The sequence below is a fragment of the Myotis davidii genome, unplaced genomic scaffold, assembly GCF_000327345.1.
Source record: "Myotis davidii unplaced genomic scaffold, ASM32734v1 scaffold73, whole genome shotgun sequence".
Taxonomy (NCBI): domain Eukaryota; kingdom Metazoa; phylum Chordata; class Mammalia; order Chiroptera; family Vespertilionidae; genus Myotis; species Myotis davidii.
This window is the reverse complement of record NW_006286675.1, coordinates 6213136-6229690: the sequence shown is the minus strand read 5'-3', so window position 1 is coordinate 6229690 and position 16555 is coordinate 6213136. Positions and strand designations below refer to the sequence as shown.

Sequence of the window (16555 nt, the reverse complement as noted above, 5' to 3'; positions counted from 1 at the left end):
GTGTAGGAACATGCCTTCCCAGCAGCCTCTCCCAGATGAAAGAACAGAACTTAAAGGACTCAGATGGGCCTCAGAGGGGTGTCGGTGGGCAGGGCAGTTTGTCTATGGCCATCAAATGTAAAATGAGGCTCGCAGCCCTTTCATCCTGAAGTTTTACTTGTGCACATGAGCCTCAAGAGAGATGGAGGGAAGAGTCCTTGCCCAGGTCAGTAGCTGCAGAGGCTGGAAGCCACCTGTTGGCACCGGTTAGGTCTCTGACGACATGTGTCCACGGGATGGAGTTTTAAGCCGCCATTTGAAAAACAAGGCAGCTCTCCATGTAATGCTATGGGTCTCCAAGATAAATTATTAGGTGCAAAGATGGGAAGAATTAGAAAGATTGAGACTCATTCTAGGACATTACCACACATTTGGGATCCCAGGGATGGGGTCCCAGTGTCCAACGAGCCCTGGAGTCATGACTGCGTTGAGCTCACACACGTGGGCAAGTAGGTGGGCACACGCACATGCAAAATTCTCTGTGGGCTTACGATCCCCAAAGAGTTAAAAAACCACCATGTGAATCTGATGGGGGAAACTGAGGCCCAGACTTGCCCTGCGTTACCCACCCATTTGAGCAACCCCAGGTGCCTGGTCCAGCTGGGCACTCGAGGCCTGGAAATGAGGGGCACTACCCTTGGCTTCAGAGAGGACCAAGACCAAAGTGTGTGGAGGTTGTCTTGTTGACACACTTATGCCAACACACGTGCCAGGGCAGAGGTCGGCATCAGCTTCCAAGGAGCGGTCATTCTTGAGCTGAGTCTTGACTGATGAGGGAAAGGCGTGCTGGTGGCAGGACGAGCCTCAGCAGAGAGGCGAGCTGTGGAATTCGGGGAGGACTGTGCATGGGCCACTGCAGCCTGACCACAGGCCGAGCCCCAAGGCCGGTTCACACGCTTGGACCTGACCCCACCGGCTGACTGTGGTGCGCGCTCCTCTCTCCGAGCACAGGGAGGTGCAGGACATCGGCCGCTCAACCTCTCTCTTTTCCCCTCCAGTTTGTTGAAGTTGAAGGACAGATCACATCCTTGGTTGATCTTTACCCATCCTTCCTAAGGAAGGGTTTCCGTCGGGAAATCTTCATCGCCTTGATATGTAGCATCAGCTACCTGCTGGGGCTGACGATGGTGACGGAGGTAGGTGGCTCTCACTTGGCACGAAGGGCCTCCCCTCATAGGGATCTCGGTGCCCCAAGAGTTCAGAGCAGTTTGAGGCCGTACCACCTTCCTGGTCCCCCCAACAGCTGGATGAGTGACCAAGATGGGCAATCTAGCCCCACCTAATTCAGGGGTCCTGCCCTGCCCAGGGGCCTACACTGTGGAGGAGAGTCCAGCAGTGGACCCAATCTCTTCCCTTTCTCCTGTTAGCTTGACAGCCCTGCTGCTCTCTGTCTTCCTCCTCCTGGAAGGCCTGGGGGAGGGGGGCCTCAGCTAAAATCCATGTTAACAACAGCTCTGCTCACCCTGACTGTGCAACGCCCTTCTCAGGCCTGCGGGGAGGTGGCTCTCCAGGGTAAATACTGTAGGCAGTGCTGACCGAGGCCGGAGGGTGCGCTGTTCAGAGAGTGGGCAGGGCCCCGAGAGGATCTGTTCAAGGTGGGACAAAGAAGCAAGAGAGGAAAGGAGAGGAGTGTCTGAGGCAGCAGTGGATCAGCACATCTAGCAAGAGGTGGGCCAGGGAAGAAAAGATCCTTGTGCTAAATAACGTAGGCAGGTGAGCTGAGCATAGGCCAGGGCATGCTCTCTCCAGTCCCTCTCCCCTCCCATCTCCCCATGTCCTCCTGCAAAGGGTTGCATTGGCCCCCAAACTCAATTCAGGGTTTCCCATCACCACTTTTCCTTACTGGAAGCAAAAGTAAATGTATTTTTCTAGAAGTATCTGTAAGAAACCTCCCCCTCAAAACGTAGATCACAAGCCCATACACTGAGCAACTAGATGTTCCTCAAGTCTCCTGTTGGCCATGGCTGGTTTTAAGTACCTCCTTTGGGGGCAGCCTTCAGGGAACTCGTCATTTTTTGCTAAGGAAGACGTTGTTTGCTGTACTTTTCCCGTGTGTGCGTGCGTGTGTGTGTGTGTGTGTGTGTGAGAGAGAGAGAGATTAAATTTGTCAAACATGAAGTGGAGTATCTTTATACACAGGTACTCTGGTATCATAGTCTTTGCCAATTTTTCTTTTGGGTATTATATTTTCTTTTAGATTTTCTTATTGATATACCAGAGCTCTTCATATATTAAGGGAATTAGAAACTAAATCAAACTTCTGTTTTCTTCTTCACAGGGTGGCATGTATGTGTTTCAACTCTTTGACTACTATGCAGCTAGCGGTGTATGCCTCTTGTGGGTTGCATTCTTTGAATGTTTCGTTGTTGCCTGGATATATGGTGAGTACCGGTTTTTGCATATCTTCTCTCACGTCTCTCCTTTGGGCCTCACTATTTAGAAGCTTCGGAAACAGAATTCTAAGGGGAATGCATTCTTTTTTTTTTTTTTTTAATATATTTTATTGATTTTTTACAGAGAGGAAGGGAGAGTGACCGGAATCGAACCCGGGACCCTTCAGTCCGCAGGCCGACGCTCTATCCACTGAGCCAAACCGGTTTCGGCGGGGAATGCATTCTGAGTTGAACATGAAGGCCTTTCCTGCCCTGGACTTTTCATCTGAAGGCGGCCCCTTCCCTGTACACATAAATATGGTTGTAGCCACACTACAGATTCTCCCTGTGCTAAAGGTGCAAGGTGTGACTGCTTGTTTTGACAAACACATGACTTGGCTGTGCAGGGGGTCTATCTGTGATAACTCTGGGGCCCAGAATGGTCCACTAGACCTCCTTGAGACCTTGGATTGGTCAAAGCAGGTTTTGAGTGGGATACGCCTGAGGTGGCCAAAAAATACAGGATGCCCAGTTACTTTTGAAATAATTTCAGATAAACATCTGCTGTACATGGGTCTATGTGCTGGGACCAGGATCAGGCCCCAGAGACCCCGCATGGCACTGAGCCCTTGCTCTGCCGCTCCCTGGGTGGCTGCTGGCATGGCATGGGGCGCCGTGTCACCATCTGTCTACCCGTCTCTTGCAGGCGGTGATAACTTGTATGACGGCATTGAGGACATGATCGGCTACCGGCCTGGGCCATGGATGAAGTACAGCTGGGCCGTGGTCACTCCAGTTCTCTGTGTTGTGAGTTTCCTCTGGCCTGGCCGTGGGGAGTAGCCTTTTCTCACCTGCTAAACCGTTTTGCATTCACATCTGCTGAGCGCTGTCCTGGAACAAGCCCAGTGACAGCCCCGCCACCCCCACCCCCGGAAGGAGGCGGGGCAGGCTGCTCCAGAAGGTTATCTTGAGATGAGTTTTGAAGGATGAGTAGGAGCTTGTCAGGAAGAGAAGACGGGAAGGAGGTTCCTGGCAAAGGAACCAGCCCATGCAAAGGCAAAGGGTTCTCAGAGAGGAACACATATCGGGGCGCATCGAGGAACTCGGGGATCCGTGAGAGAGCACGTCATCTTTCCCCAAACCCTGCCAGAGCTCGCGAGCCCACTTCCAGCCCCTGGTTACATTAAGCAGCCATTGGATGTCCCAGGGAGAGGTCACAGACATGGGAGTGGGGTGCTCCTATGGCAGGTATGGGTCCCAGGCTGGTACAAAGCTTCCTGGCGTTGGGAGAGCCCAGACTGCCACCTCCTGGTACTCCCCTGTCTGTCCCAGCCCCACGCAGAAGGACAGGAACAACAGTAGGTGCCCAATGGAAGCATCTGCTGCCTAATGCTTCCTCCCTCCCCCCATCATCAATTCTAATGTAGATGGATTTGCTTTCCCATCAAACACACCATTAGATCACGAGGATAAGTCATTTTCACATTGCGGGTCATCCAGGACAACCTGGGGTAGACTCAGGGGCTGCCATTCTGACCAGAGCAGGAGCCGTGGGCCCACCCAGCCCAGCCGTTTGTGGAACAGGGGATCTCTGCACAGGCTCCGGGGCTCAGAGCTGACCCCACCTTATCCATCCCACTGTTCATGGACCTCGATGGCCACCGGTCATTTGTTGGGCTGAAAGCTGGGCTTGGACACCCATGTGGGCAAGGCCCAGGTCCATCCTTTGTTCTGAGGTCTGGGTCTGGGTCTCAGAGATGGAGATGGGTTGGGAGGGGCGGAAAGACTTTCACCCACGCAGCTGTCATTTATTGTGCACCTGCTGTGTGCGCCTGGAACTTCACCAAGTGCTAGAGAAACTGGGGAACAACACACATACCCCCGACCCCTCACTGACTCAGGCTTGGTGAGCGCGGTGTGTGCCGAAGAAGTGATTGCAACCACGTGCTCTATGGGAAGGAAAAGTATGGGTGCCCGGCTGCGACTGGGCAGGGCCTGGGCAGGTAAGGCAGGAGCATGGGAACTAGATCAGGAGCAGGAAGAGGAGGTGAGGGAAAAGGAGGTCCAGTCAGAGGGACCAGCCTGGTCTTAGGGGCCTGAGGCTGAGGAGCGGGAAAGGGTTCAGGGTGACTGGACTGTAGACATAGAGGAAGGGGTGGGGGCAGGTGAGAGGGAAGGGGCGCAGCTCCTGGTGGCTCCTACCAGGCTGAGGAGCTAGGACCGCATCCTGAAGGCACAGGGCAGCCGCAGAGGGTTTTGAGGTGCCCAGAGCAGTGAGGTGGGACGTGGTCCGATTTGACTGGGGGAGGTCCTTCGGCTGCAGACTGGAGGAGGAGGATGTGAGGCCCCTGGGGGGGACATGCCTTGGTCCCAGAAGCCACCACCTCCCAATGGCCAGGACCCCCCTGACTGCCCCCATCTTTCCACAGGGATGTTTCATTTTCTCTCTCGTCAAGTACATACCCCTGACCTACAACAAAGTGTACGTGTACCCCACCTGGGCCATCGGGCTGGGCTGGTGTCTGGCCCTGTCCTCCATGGTGTGTGTCCCCTTGGTCATGGTCATCCGCCTCTGCCAGACGGAAGGGCCGTTCCTCGTGGTGAGCACTCGGGGCCCATCTGGGGGGCGGGGGGTGGGGGGAGGCTGAAGGCCAGCCTGCTGGTAACCTTGGACACGCCATTTCCCCTGAGTCCTGCACCCCTACCTGCCCCATCGAGGGGTGGGGATTGTGGGCAGAGGGTGCAGGGGGGGAGGGGGGGCCTGGAACAAAGTACAGTTCACATGGGAGGAGCTCTGTGGGGACATTCAGAGCTGGGCTGGAGCAGGAGGAGGAATTTGCCACGCAGAGAATTCGAGAAGGGAGGGTATGGGACGTGGTGCAAGGAGGCGACAGCCCTTGGGCCGCAGTGGCACGCTCTGGGGGGTGGGTGATGAGGCTCCAGAGGTGGCAGCCTCTTTGGACGCCAAGCTCAGAGCTTTGGCTTTATCTTGGGAGCAGTGGGGGCTGCATTTCTGAAGCCCTGAGATAGGAGCCAGGAGCCAGGGGGGGGAGCCCAGCCCACCCTGATCCCAGAAGCCACCCACCTGTCTGCTGCCGACCTCAGAGGCCACCTCTGTTGGCCTCCCACCTCCTCCCAGAAATTCCTCAGACAATACTGTAGATTCCAGGGCACTTTCCAAGAAATCCTTTTCTTAGAATCTCCCTTAACCTTTGGGCTTGGGTGGGCTCCAAGATTGCACTGTTTTGTTCTGGGCTGTTTTTATTGTTATTCTCTTAAAAATCTGGAGCCAGGATGTCCTGGGGCCCTGGCTCCCCTTGGACTGGGTGGGTTTCCTTATGGCCAGGCGAACGGCCTGGAGGTGTTGGGGGGAGAGAGGCCTGGCAGAAAGCGACCAGCCTTCCCCAGACAGAGGAAGTAAGCAGGGCCGTGCCAGGGAGGAAAGCATGGCGCTCGGCCTGGGGTGTTCCTGCAGCTTCGGCTCCTTGTATTTCCTCAGAGGACACAGGGGAAGACCCCAGTATTCAGCCAGACTGGCCCTTTTATTTGTTAAAGTATTGAAATACTGAGCCCGGGGACGTACAGGCAATAGCTACTGCCCTGAGCCCTCCGGTTATATACACATACAGGACATCAACCCAGCCCCTCCCCGGGAGTTCCCAGAATGGCCCTACCATCCTGAAACTGAAGGGTTAATTGGAAGCATAGCAGAGGGGCTTGGATGTCTGTTCTGATTGGTCAGTACCCAGAGCCATTACATAGTTCAACCATGGGGGTGGGACACAAGGACACCCAACAGGTCACTAATTTGTGTCCCTTCAAAGTCTAATTTTATTTATTAAATTTTTTTTTTTAGAGAGAGAAAGAAACATTGATTGGTTGCCTCCTGCACACGCCCGACGGGGGATCGAACCCACCACCTGGGTATGTGCCCTGACTGGGCATGGAACCCCCTGCCTTGTGGGGTACAGAGGACATTCCAGCCAACTGAGCCCCACCAGGCAGGGCTTCAGAGTCTAATTTTAAAACATCTTTTCAGCCTCAGTGTAAAATGGTTTGGTCAGAGTGGGGCTGGTGTGGAAGAGGAGGAAGGGGTGGGTGAGGAATCCACTCCACCCCACACTTGCACCCCTTCCTTCTCTACACAGCTAACCCCCTCCTCTGAAGGCAGTTGAACCACCAGCCATCTGCCTTTGCTATGTGTCCCTGGGGCTCCCCGCTGCACCGGTTGCCCAGGTATCTGCCCACCATGACTGTCTCCCGGAGCCAGGTTCTACAGACCCAGGTCCATCCTGGGAGGAGTCCAGTGGCATCTCAGCCCCCATGTAAACAGCTCGAGTGGCTGCCTGGGGCCTTTGTCTCCTGTCCCTCCTGCCGCATGCACACCCCACTATACCAGATGTGCAGAGGGGAGCGATGGAAGGGGAGCAGGATGCCCTTCCTGCTGGCATCCTCCCCGTCCCCCCCGCCCTTTACCTGTGGCCTCCAGCCGGTCCTTCAGGGACTAGGCAGGCAACCCAGGTGCGGGAAGCCACTGGGGCGGGCCCAGGAGTGACCTGGAGAAGGTGATGGAAAGCTACAGCCGGCAGCGGTGTGCTCAGTTGGGCCAGTGGTTATTGAGAGGGGACCTGGGCCCGCAGTTGCCAGATCTTGCCGTTTTTAAAAGAGAAGGTGGCACTCTGGGTTTTCAAATGAAATACCGTAGCTTTTAGTAAGCAGCTCTGGAACATCATAAACTGAATGCCCGTATAGACAACGTCTTGTTCACAACTGCTCTCTACTTACGTTTCTGAGTGGACACTTGACGGAGGGGGAGGGAGGGCTGCGAGGCAGGGGCCCTGAGTCCGGGTCCCAGTTCTGCCATTGGTTCTTCGGGGTTCTTGGGGGAGGGCTCTTTGCCTCACAGATTCCATGAGTGGGCAGCCAGCTGGGAGGACGAAGGGACCTCAGAGAACCTTAGTTCCTGTCTTTGTTTGCCGGTGGATGAAACAGGAGGTGCAGAGAGGAGAGCAGTTAGTGAAAGGCCACGCGGCACGCTGGTGGGACCCAGGTAGGGTAGAGGGCGTGGGACAGAGACCCAGACGCCTGACTTCCCACCCGTGCCTGTCCCCTTCCTTCTCCAGAGACTCAAGTACCTGCTGACCCCGAGGGAGCCCAACCGCTGGGCTGTGGATCGAGACGGGGCCGCACTCTACAGCTCCCACTCGACCATGAACGGCACTCTCATGAAGCCCACCCACATCATCGTGGAGACCATGATGTGAGCTCTCTCGGGCCGACGGCTGCTTTCCTGCTGTTTACTAACATTAGATTCTCATAGGACCAGGTTTACAGAGCTTTATATTTGCACTAGGATTTTTTTTTTAATTGTCACAGAAAATATTACTGTGTATGTGTGTGTGTGTATGTGTGTGTGTGTATGTGTGTGTGTATTTTGTGTTGATTTGGGGATATTTTGTACAAAAAAACAAAAACAAAAACAAAAAAAATACAACAACCCATGGGCAGAAGTCCGGGGCAAGGCAGAGCTTTCATACTGAATTAGATGTATTTTATGGGAACTGGTAAATTTTTCTTTGTATTTTTTTTTTACATATAATTATATGTACACTTAGAGATTGTCATACACTTTTACCACTTGAATTGATCTTGCCAGCAATAGATCTCATTTTCAAAAGCAATTCTTTGGTGCTTGTGTAGCTGGCAGAAAGTTCTGCCCCCCAGCCCCTCCCCCCCCAAATAAAACAACACAGGGTGGAATTTTCCTGGGACAGTCAACCCATTTTAAAGGTGTAGTACCTCCCAGACCTGGTTCAAGTCGAAGCAGGGAGAGGGCCCCACCCGCTGGCCAGGCCCACAGGGGCCTGAGAAAGGAGGGCTGTGCGGAGTTGGCTCAGGACACTTGTAACCAGGAAGAGAGATCCAAAATGCTGAACCAGCCCCTCAAATAAAGGCGCTGACTGAAAGCTGACAGGTGAGGCCTGATAGCAAAAAACAGAACCCCGCCTTTTATTTTGAGGTCAGTGTATTTGGTGAGGGACGAGGGGTGAGCGAGTGGACCAAAGGAAGCGGCCCAGGGTTCGGGTGGCCCAGTGTTGGGGAGGGGTGCTTTCCCCTCATCTCTCCATCCTCATCTCCCAGAGACCGGGAGAAGCTCCTGGCACCGCTCGTTAAGACCCCAGCCCAGGCCATCGCGGGCTCCTCACAGGGAGAACCAAGGGCGTTCCGGGGCCTTTAGCGAATGCTTGAATCCATAAAGTGCTCTCAGAACTCTTCCTCCCAGTTTAGTCACAAGTGGGACGCTGGGTAGACCCCTGGCGGCCATAAAACTCTTCACTCCACCCCCCCCCCGCCCCCCGCAGTTCCTGATGTCAGATATGCACTACATGGGACCGAGAGGGGGCCGTGGGGGGGCGTTTTCTAGGAAGTGGGGTTGTTGGGGGGCTGGCACCCCAGAACTGGCTTGACCAAGAATGGCGTCCTCTCTGAACCAGCAGGGAAGGTACTCACCTTTAACATCCCGGGTGTGGACACACCTCCACCCTGGCCCCCATTTGGACCTCAACTGTGCCATTTTAAAGTCACTTCCAAGTTCAGTCTAAACGAAACCGAAGCGTCACAAACGGCAGTGACTGCCTAGCAGCGGGGTGGAGGGTGGAGATTCAGAGCAGGGGCTCTCTGAATCCTGGAACCCCCCTCCCCCAATCTGAGAGAGGGAGGAGGCTTAGCTGTCCCCCTCCCCAGGGGCAGAGGCCACACTGAACCTCTTGTCTTGGTAAACTTTCACATTTCGCTGTTTCCAAAGCATCTGCTCTGCCAAACAACACCTATTCCAGGCCGTTCCGTTCCGACGTGTTCCTGTTTTCCTATGTGTCGATGGTTGCTGCTGTGTCTGATTGGACTTTGTTGGTTTTTCCCCCCCTAATTTTACCGAGTAGCAATGTGACCTGTTTTCCTGTCTTATGGAACTTTAGTAAACTAACCACTGTCAGCGATTGGGGACAGGTGATCATGGAGCGAGGGGGCTTGGCACGCTGTGGCTGCCTGGGCACCTGTGGTCATTTCAGGCTACACACATCTCCCCTCTGGGGCTCAGATCCCCAGGGAAAGGCCACAGGGCGGCAGGCAAATTGCAACATCCTGGAAAGGGCCCGAGGAAGGCCGCTCCTTGTCAGATTCCCAGACCAAATTCCAGACCAAAGACACATGCAGACCAAGTCCCCAGGTGCCAGCTGGGTGGAAGGTCAGCCACGTTCCCCAAGCCCACCCCTCACACCTCCCTGGGCACCTGTCTCCAATCGCGACCCTCGTGTCTGCCCCCCTAGCTCTGGTGTATCCGCAGAACTTGGCTCTATGAGTACAATGTGGAACAACGCGCGGCTTCTCTATGTCTCCACATAAAGGAAACTCCTTGGCACTCAGACTCTGTCCGCCTGTCTCTGGAGAAGGGGCGGTGCTGCGCCCACTCTCGGCCTGGGGGGGGTCAGACGTTCTGCTGCCCGCAGAACCTGGAAGGGGTGCGAGGGAGGTGTTTGAAGAGCGTTTAGGATGCAGAAATGGGTGAGGGCCCAGGATAAACTCACCAGGGAGAGGCCTCATCACACTGGGCCTGGGCCATGTTGGCCCCTGCAGGGAGGCACACAGTCAGTGATGGAGAGGCTGGGGGTGGGGGTGGAGGGAGCAGTGAACGCTCTCATAAAATGGGGAAATGGAGGACTCGGGGGGAGGGGGGGTGACTTTGGCCCAGCAAGTGGGGACGGAACCAGTCCAGACCGTGCACAGTCAGTTCCGGCTGCAGGTCCTCTGAGGTGCGCATGGCGAGTGCAGCTCCTCAAGACCAAGGACGAACGAGCCTTCAGGAAAAAGGAAACGCTCCGTCCAGGGTTGGGAGACGAGGTGAGCGGCACCTCTACCCACTTTGACCATCCTTGGGCCAACCGGCCCCCACGCTGTGACTCAGGCCTGTGCACCGGTCGCCCTGGCCCTGCACCCGGGGGCCTCTGTGAGCAAGGCGTCCAGATCCCTGTGGCACATGAGGAGACAGAGGCCCACAGCAGCCAGTCGCTGCACAGAGGCAGGACCCCAGGCAGGACTCAGAGGAGGCCACTCCCAGGCAGCAGGACGTGGCCTTGGATTCTGATTTCCAGGCAGAACATACTTCCCTCTCGGTCCCTCCGGTCCCAGCACAGCCCCGGAGACAGTGATGAAGCATCAGGGGAAAGGCAGCCCCCCTCGGCCTCGCACAGGGCATCTGTCACCAGGTCCCACCTCGCCGCCGTGGCCAGTGGCCCAGCCAGCATCTCACACTGCCCCCTGGATGGGGAAGTGCTCTGTGCAGCCAGAGCTGGAGGCAGAGGTGCCTCCCGTCCCCACACCGTGGACAGGCCAGGGGAGGACCGAGAGAAAGCCCCTCTGGGCAGCTAGAGGGCCCAGCCAGACCTCAGACCCACCGTCGGGCGCCTCCCAGCTGGGCCTTCACATGGATGCTATAAATACCACTGTGCAAAAATGCAACAAGCACAAAGCCACAAAACAAACCCCCGATCTCAAAACTGGAGAGGAATGCGGGCCCTCCCTCTCGGAATGCATCCTGCTGGAAGGGGAGCCGCTTCATTGTTCTCTGTGGGTGTCACTCAGACGTGTTCTGACAAGGTCCCGAAGGATGAAGCGTCTTGTGATACATTTGGCTTCGAACTGAGGCGTTAGCTCCATTTCGCTCCCCCCCGCCCCCCATTAATTTTCAAATCCTTACCAACTGTGACTCTGTATTTAGCACAAGAGAAAGCTGGGGACGCGGTTTTGCCTCCTTCCAGAAATATGTCTGGCTCATCAGAACTTTTTTTTTTTTAACATCAAAATATTTTAAAGATATTTTAAACTTTTGTAAAGAAAAAAATCCACCAACAAGAGACTCTTCTGAGGAGGAACATTTGTATTTGAATAAGACCCTTGGTGTGTAATTCAGTCTTGCGATATACAAGCTTTTGTGTATAAATGTTTTATGATCTGAATCCCTGTATTTTGCAGGGTGTTTCCTCTTTTGCTTTCTAGATACATATGTATATCGATATTTTAAATCCATCTTTGCTTTTTTTTTTTTAGAGGAGTTTGTAATCACCTTATAACATGAAAATAAATATTTCCTTTTTAAATCCACCATGTGGGGTTCTATTTTGATGAGGCTGTTCTTTCTTCCATTTGGCAAGTGCTCCACAGTTCCCGAGGGGCTTGCAGGTCCGCCCGCGGTGCTCCTCACAGGTGGTCAAGGTTGGGGGCACTGAGGTAGAGGCTTCCAGAGGGGACGTGGTTTGCTCAAGGGCACACGGCAAGGCTGTGCAAGAGTCATTCACACCCAGGCCCACTGACTCGGGCTGGGTCTGTCGGTCCTTCTGAGTAACGCTCACCTGCTACACACATACCCCCGTGCAGCTGGTGTATCTCCCATAGTCTCCCGAGCCTCAGTTTCCCCATCTGGGATTAAACCCCACCCCGCCCGTAAGGATTTAGGGATGATTAGAGGTGATGCTCATAATGTATAAGGCCCTCACCTACCTGCACTGGCTCCGTTTCCTTCTTTCCTGGCCCGGGCTTCTCCTGCTGTAAGCCCAGCCAAGGGGGCATCGGGAGGGAGCCACGAACTTGAGGTTGGTGCCCTCCCTGCCCAGCCAGCCTCCCACCAGGTGCAGTCACTGAAGCCTGACCCATGCCCTCCCATCAGGGCTGGGATTGCCAGTGCAAGAGTGGGGCCGGGGTTGCTGGAAGGTGGGTAAGTGGCAAGTCCTGGAGGTATGCACATAGGGACCGAACACTGGGACCTCAGAGGGGAGGCCACCGGGACCCCAAAAGATCAGTGGTTGGCACAGATGTCCTCGGCCTCAGGGGTCATAAGCCCGACCCTGTTGTAGGTGGAGAACAGGGCAGGCGGGTCGCTGTTTGGGGCAGCCTTCCAGCCCACTGGTCACATTACCCTTTGTGAGTGGGAAGGTCAGGGAGCCTGCTGGGTCCTTTCCCCAACTACCCAGACCAAAGGAATCCCAGTATTTCATGATTTATAGACCATGTTAGAATAAAATATCCCCCTCCCCAATTCTTTGTTCTGGCTATCTGCCTTTCTGTTGGCCCCTGTGCACCTTCCTCCCTCCCTCCCCGAGTGTTGTGGCTGTATGTCTTGTGTGCAAATCCTGACTCCATTCCTTCTTACCTGTGTGGCCCTGGACAAGTTACTTAACCTCTCTGTGCCGCACTTCCGCATCTGTGATGTTGGCATGGTAACAGGACTACCTCTGCAAACTGTTGGGAAGATCCAGGGGATTCTTGCAAAGCTCTCAGAACACAGCCAGGCTCTAGGGCTGGTGCTACCGCTCCCAGAAGACCAGCAGAGCCCCGTGCAACCCTGGGGCCGCCCGTGTTCCTAGCCCAGCCACACAAATGCAGTCGGTGTGGTCCAGCCCCTGCTTCTATCCCCCCGGAAAGGAGGAGCTACTCCACCTGGCACAGCTGATGGGAAGAAGCTCTTCCTCTGTCCACACAGAGCTGTGGCTCCTCCAGTGGGACCCAGGCTGCCCTCCAGGCCCCTCCCCCACCTAGGCAACAGACCTGTCAATCATTTGCCTCAGTGGCCTGCTCCTCCTGCACAGAAAATTAAATCCATAGTCCCTACTCATGGTCCCTTCATGTTTGGGCTCTTCGACCTCCAGTCTGGTCTCTAACCCCAGTCCCTTCCGTGTCTCCTTTCTCTTCCTTCGAACCATCAAGCGCATTCCCAACTCAGGGCCTTGGCACCTGCTGTGCCCTCTGCCTGGGTCAGGCTTTCTCCATGTTTCCACGGGGCTGACGCATGTCCTTCAGGTCTTGGCACAAAAGGCACCTCTTCATCGAAGCCCTTCCTGATCCCCTGAGCTAAAGGCCCCCACCCCAGTCACTATCCCTCTTTCTATTTTGTTTTCATTGCTTTTTATTCCTGAAAAAAATATAATTTCACTTGTCAGTTGTCTGTCTTTTGCTAGAATATAAGTTCTGTGCAGACAGGACCTCATCTCTCTTGTTCTTGTTTTCCCCCCGGGGGCTAGAGTGATGCGTCGTACACAAAGGTTTTTTGAGTGGATGATAATGAATTAAGCAAAGGCAGGTGAGATGTCACAAGACCCAAACAGACGCGGACTTGCTAGCCTATGATTTAAAAAAAAGTAAACACCCACTCCAGGTGCACTTACATTATTTTATTTAAAAAAATGCAAATCATCCCAACAGCACCCTACCCCCAACTCCCAAGTCACTGCAGTCCCTGGTGGGACAGACAGATTGACACGGGGTGCAAACACCCCAAATGGCCTTTGCAGTGCAGCCCCTTGGCTTGTAGTGCTTCCCCAGAGCCCTAAGAAACCCCACGTAGAAAAATACTTTACAAGGAATATGCTCTCATCTCAGCCAGAGAAAAATACAGCTTTTAGGGGTGGGAGGGGCGTGTTGCAAGGACTGTACCCAAAATGCATAGGCAGGCAGGACGCTCACCGGGACGGGTGTGAGGAAACGTCAAGTCTGGGATGAACTTCCCCATGAGAAGCCAGAAGAAATATTGCATATGAGAAGGCCGGCCACAGCCTGGAGTCCACCCGCCGAGCCTCCAGGTCCCATTGCATACGCAGGTGGGGACGGGGGATGGCAGAGGCCCCAGCCCCAGGAGGAAGGGGAGCGTTGGTCAGGGTTAGGGTGCATCTTCCCTCGCCTGCAGTCCAGCGTAGCGTCCCCAAGTCAAAGGCCCCAGGAGTGTGTTCTGTCCAACTCTGTCAAGTGACAGAGGCCCAGAGAGGCTGAGCCACTTTCCTAAAGTCACACAGGTGAGGCTGCAAGTGGCCATGTCTCTGCTGTGCCCTCACCCCAAGCTGAGGGTTCTTGGCTCTTGCTTGGTGCCCCTGTAATGGGTGGGCAGCGCCTTTTCCTCGGGGGTGGATGTTCCCGCAGACATCCAAGAGAGTAGAGGCACTGGGCAGTCCCGCCAGGGCATAAGGGCTCTCCAGGGAGGCGGGCCCTTAGGGAGAGTGTGGGCAGGGGGCTGAGGGGCCACAGTGGACACGGAGGCCTGAACCTGCTCAGAGACTGGCCACCCCTTGATTGTCCATTGGGGGGCATCAGTCTCACAGGGGGTCACACAGCAGCCGAGCAGTTGGGGGGTGGGGTCAGGGGGAGGAACAGGCCTTTTGACTCCTGATCTGGTCCCTTGAATGGAAGAACGTTTTTCGGGCCAAGGGGGGACAGAGGCGAAGGGGGTGCAGGTGAGAGTGGGTGCCCCGTTTTTGTGAGACCGCCATCAAGAGCGGGGTGGGGACAAAGCAAAGCCCTGATCTGGCTGCACCCTGCCCGCCCACCTCCATCCCAGGGGCCACACCTGACCACCAGGCGGAGGCCCTGGGCCCTTCTCACAACCAAAAGGGCTTCTGGTCTGTGGAAATGAGGAAAGCAATTTTAAGAGATGCTGGTGCTTCCAGATTTCAAGTGGGAAGGAACTTCCTTGAATGACCACTTTGGACACTGTCACCATTGAGTGTGAGAGAGAATGGCCATCCCTCCAGCCTCTCTCTCTTCTCTCTCTCTCTCTCTCTCTCTGTCTCTGTGCTTCGCCCTCCTCCTTCTCCCCTGAATTGGACACTGGGGAGTAGTTGCACCAGCTTATGTATCGTATTTCCATGGCTTCCCACCTTCACTGAGTGGCAGGTGAATGGAGCCCCGGTTTTATCCCAAAATGACTCCCTCCACATTGAGGAGCCTGGGCTCCGAGGGGCCTGTGCAGATGGGTGAGTGGCCACATGTCCTACAAAAGAAGCAGGAGGGGCTGAGAGCCCAAAGCCAGACACTGAGCTGCCCAGGGTGCCCAGTACCCCAGCCTCAAATCTCAGAAGCTTTGGATCAGAGACGCCAAAATGAAACAATCACCCACTTTCATATCAAAGGGCTGATGCTTCCTGGGTTCCAGACGTCCCAGCTCAGGACCTTCTAAGTGGGGACACTGGGACTCAGAGACTCTCAGAACCAGCAAGCCCCGAACACGAGGAGGAGGTGGCTCCCACCCGGGCAGCATCCTTCCTGGCGATCATTTCTTCCGCTGAAGTGGCCCCAGCCTCACCCCGATTGCTCCTGTCAGGAAACTAGCCCTCTGGGCACATGTGGAGGCATCACTGGGGGGGCCTCACCCCTCAGGCAACAACCCCACGGGGTGCCCAGCCCCTGCTTGCTCACCTGCTGTAACGGAGCTCACTCCTCCGTGGCAGCTCATTCCAGCGCCATAGCTCCACTGGGAGAAAGTGCTCCCTGCGCTGAGCTAGGCTTCCCCACATCAGACGCCTGTCTGAGGACGCTCAGTAGGGACCTGAGGCCACCTCCAGACCCCTCTTCTCCCAGCTCAGCAGCCTGTCCCTGTTAGGCCGGGCACTCTGGGCATCTTGGAGACCCAACATGGAGAAAGACCTGGAGATGCCACTCCAATTGGGGCAGGGGCCTCACTGCCTGGCACCCCAGCTCCACAGAACCAGAGAACAGTGAGAAGGTCCTGTCCGTGGCTTAGAGCCTGCCAGATGGACAGATGGACATGTGGGTGGCCACTCTTCCAGCCCAGCTACAGGTCTGGGAGCCAGGATCAGCTGGAGTGCCCCTTGGGTGTCGACCACGCCGACGTCAGAGCATCCGGGGGCTGCTGGGGCCGGGTGCTCGTGGGGTCCGGCTGCTCTGTGCCAGTGGGTTGCGGCTGATGACCAGCTGCAGCACGTCGCCCGCCTCGGCCAGGAGCGGCACCGCCAGGCAGCAGTCGAAGTCCCGCGTGCGAACGTGGTTGACCTGCACGGTGCACAGCCCAGGGGAAAGACTGGCATCAGCCTGGCCTGGGCTGAAGGAAAAATCTAGAACACTCATACAGGGGAAAGCATTCTTCATTTAACGCTCAGTCCTTCTGGTGGGTTTAATCAAAGGGAAAGTCCCAGGGAGGTGCCGATACACCCTTCGCCCCTCTGACGCCTTTTTGTGGTGAAAGAGCACACATTTGGCCTCCTGCCTAGAACGGTGTGGCCATGCCCTGTTGCTATTTCATTTGTATTTTACACTGGCCTTCTACTTCACGCAAACAGTGTCAGGTTTTCATTCCTAACTGAGTCGAA

General features: G+C 55.3%; 2 protein-coding genes across 5 annotated transcripts in view; one reads left to right on the top strand and one right to left on the bottom strand.

The window, feature by feature from the left end:
- Positions 1-11567, top strand: part of SLC6A6 (solute carrier family 6 (neurotransmitter transporter), member 6) — a 69008-nt gene extending 57441 nt beyond the window's left edge. For both annotated transcript variants that reach the window (XM_006758323.2, XM_006758324.2), the window contains exons 10-14: positions 1038-1175; positions 2318-2420; positions 3118-3218; positions 4841-5011; positions 7535-11567. In XM_006758323.2, coding sequence (XP_006758386.1) covers positions 1038-1175; positions 2318-2420; positions 3118-3218; positions 4841-5011; positions 7535-7675 — 654 coding nt within the window. In that variant the 3' untranslated portion in view covers positions 7676-11567. The remainder of the gene's footprint in view (positions 1-1037; positions 1176-2317; positions 2421-3117; positions 3219-4840; positions 5012-7534) is intronic.
- Positions 11568-13609: 2042 nt separating this feature from the next.
- The window catches only part of GRIP2 (glutamate receptor interacting protein 2), a 49482-nt gene continuing 46536 nt past the window's right edge, over positions 13610-16555 (bottom strand). For all 3 annotated transcript variants that reach the window (XM_006758319.2, XM_006758322.2, XM_006758320.2), the window contains one exon: positions 13610-16238. In XM_006758319.2, the coding sequence (XP_006758382.1) occupies positions 16080-16238 (159 nt within the window). In that variant the 3' untranslated portion in view covers positions 13610-16079. The remainder of the gene's footprint in view (positions 16239-16555) is intronic.